Source organism: Photinus pyralis, unplaced genomic scaffold (assembly GCF_008802855.1).
Source record: "Photinus pyralis isolate 1611_PpyrPB1 unplaced genomic scaffold, Ppyr1.3 Ppyr1.4_LG4, whole genome shotgun sequence".
NCBI classification, from domain to species: Eukaryota; Metazoa; Arthropoda; class Insecta; order Coleoptera; family Lampyridae; genus Photinus; species Photinus pyralis.
In genome coordinates, this window is record NW_022170511.1 from 37,294,728 (window position 1) to 37,296,360 (window position 1,633).

Sequence of the window (1,633 nt, forward strand, 5' to 3'; positions counted from 1 at the left end):
GTAGAAATAATAGGGGGTCCCTATTTAAAATAACAAAGTTGATGTCTACCTCCGGTATTTGCGGAAGTGGCGCCAACTTGAAAATATTTTAGTTCAATTTATCATGTGCCAAAACCTTTAAGGGACTTATCAGTTTAGTATCATTTTCAAAGGTTTTCCATAGGTATCTTTCTAAGTGACGCTCGTCAAGAATGACCCTGTATATTACAGCGAAGAGTTTGCGCACTTAAATTTTAGTCCTTTATTTTGGAAATCAAAATTTGTCCAGAATTATCTCTTGCAAGATCTAAAAGTATAATTCCGACTGGTTGTTAGGAAGCTTCCATTGACAACATAATATGGTTTTGGTCAATATTAATATTGGTCCCAGGATTGTCACAAATGTCAGACCTATGGATCGCTACTATAGACACAATGTAAGTTAATTTACTTTTATTTTAATATTGACAATAAAGACAAACAGAGTATATTTGCATGTCGTCAGGTCTAGTATGACGCTAGATAAATTCAATGGTATAACTTATGTGCCGAGTGAAGGTTTTGTCTATCTCTATAGCCTATTGAAGTGACAGGTGAGAGATTATCAACGAAGGGATAGTTGTATACCATTGAGCAGCACACGATCCTCTAGATTACTAGTTACCTTGCTCTTCTTTTTTAAAACTTTGCACAAGCATAAAATAAGAAAACGCGGCTTTGATTACCTGAAAAATTACATTAAAATATAGCAATAAGAATGCGATTTTTTTATACTGTAAAAACGGAGTTAATAGACAACGGTGCAAAACGCCCAATTGTGAACGTTACTGGCTTCTGTGTCTTAGCCATTAGCATCACTAAGGCTTTTTGAAATTTTAGGTTTGTGCCAACAAAATGGATTTCGCTACACGAATGACTGACTCCGAGGCACTCTGCTTGAACAATGGTTGAAAGATATGCGTCTCCAAAGAATAAGGCCAAACTCAGTTGAATGTACAACATGAGTTTCAAGAATTCCGCGCTCAGTAATGGAATCTGTACAAAATTAGCTTTAAAATGATCATTTGTAAACGCAGCGTAAACTTACGATAGACATTTGTAGCAACACAAAACCAAAAAAGAGCGATAAATTAATAAAACTAGCTAGCACAGATTTATTAAAAACCAGTTCGGTTTCATTGTGAACGGTAGTTAGATAGCTATGCTCCAAAGACACAGTTTTTATCTCCGCCTGAAGATATTTCCAAGGTACGTGTGCGTTGTCGACTTCTCCATGTCTAAGGTGGCGATCTTGATAAAACTTTCCGTTTGCGTTTCTTAAAACGTTTTTGACACGGATGCTTAGGTATTTGAAATGAATACATAAGTGTATTAAGATAGATATCTTAATTCCATCAACGATGGTGTATTCTAATGCCATAAACGTGTACAAAATGATTTGCAAGGTTGCAGAACCATTTGCACTGTAATCCGTCAACCATTTAGGCATTATACCGAAAGGGGGTTTGCTGCTCTTTGCCAGTAACCACTGAATTGTCGTAATGAAAATTGCACTCACTGTGGCAGCCAGCATCGTACGAATCTTAAACACGAAATACATTCATAGACATACGACAAATAACGCAACATACCACGGTCCTTTCAATTCTCTTAA

At 36.3% G+C, this 1,633-nt stretch overlaps 1 protein-coding gene across 1 annotated transcript; it reads right to left on the reverse strand.

The window, feature by feature from the left end:
• Nucleotides 1-498: 498 nt before the first annotated feature.
• LOC116167833 (odorant receptor 59b-like) lies at nt 499-1,150 on the reverse strand. Its single transcript, XM_031483381.1, has 3 exons — nt 1,067-1,150; nt 754-1,014; nt 499-704 (listed from the first exon to the last, which is right to left on the reverse strand). The coding sequence occupies exons 1-3, from the start codon at nt 1,073-1,075 to the stop codon at nt 636-638; spliced, it is 339 nt and encodes a 112-aa protein (XP_031339241.1). The 5' UTR covers nt 1,076-1,150; the 3' UTR covers nt 499-635.
• Between the last annotated feature and the right edge of the window lie 483 nt (nt 1,151-1,633).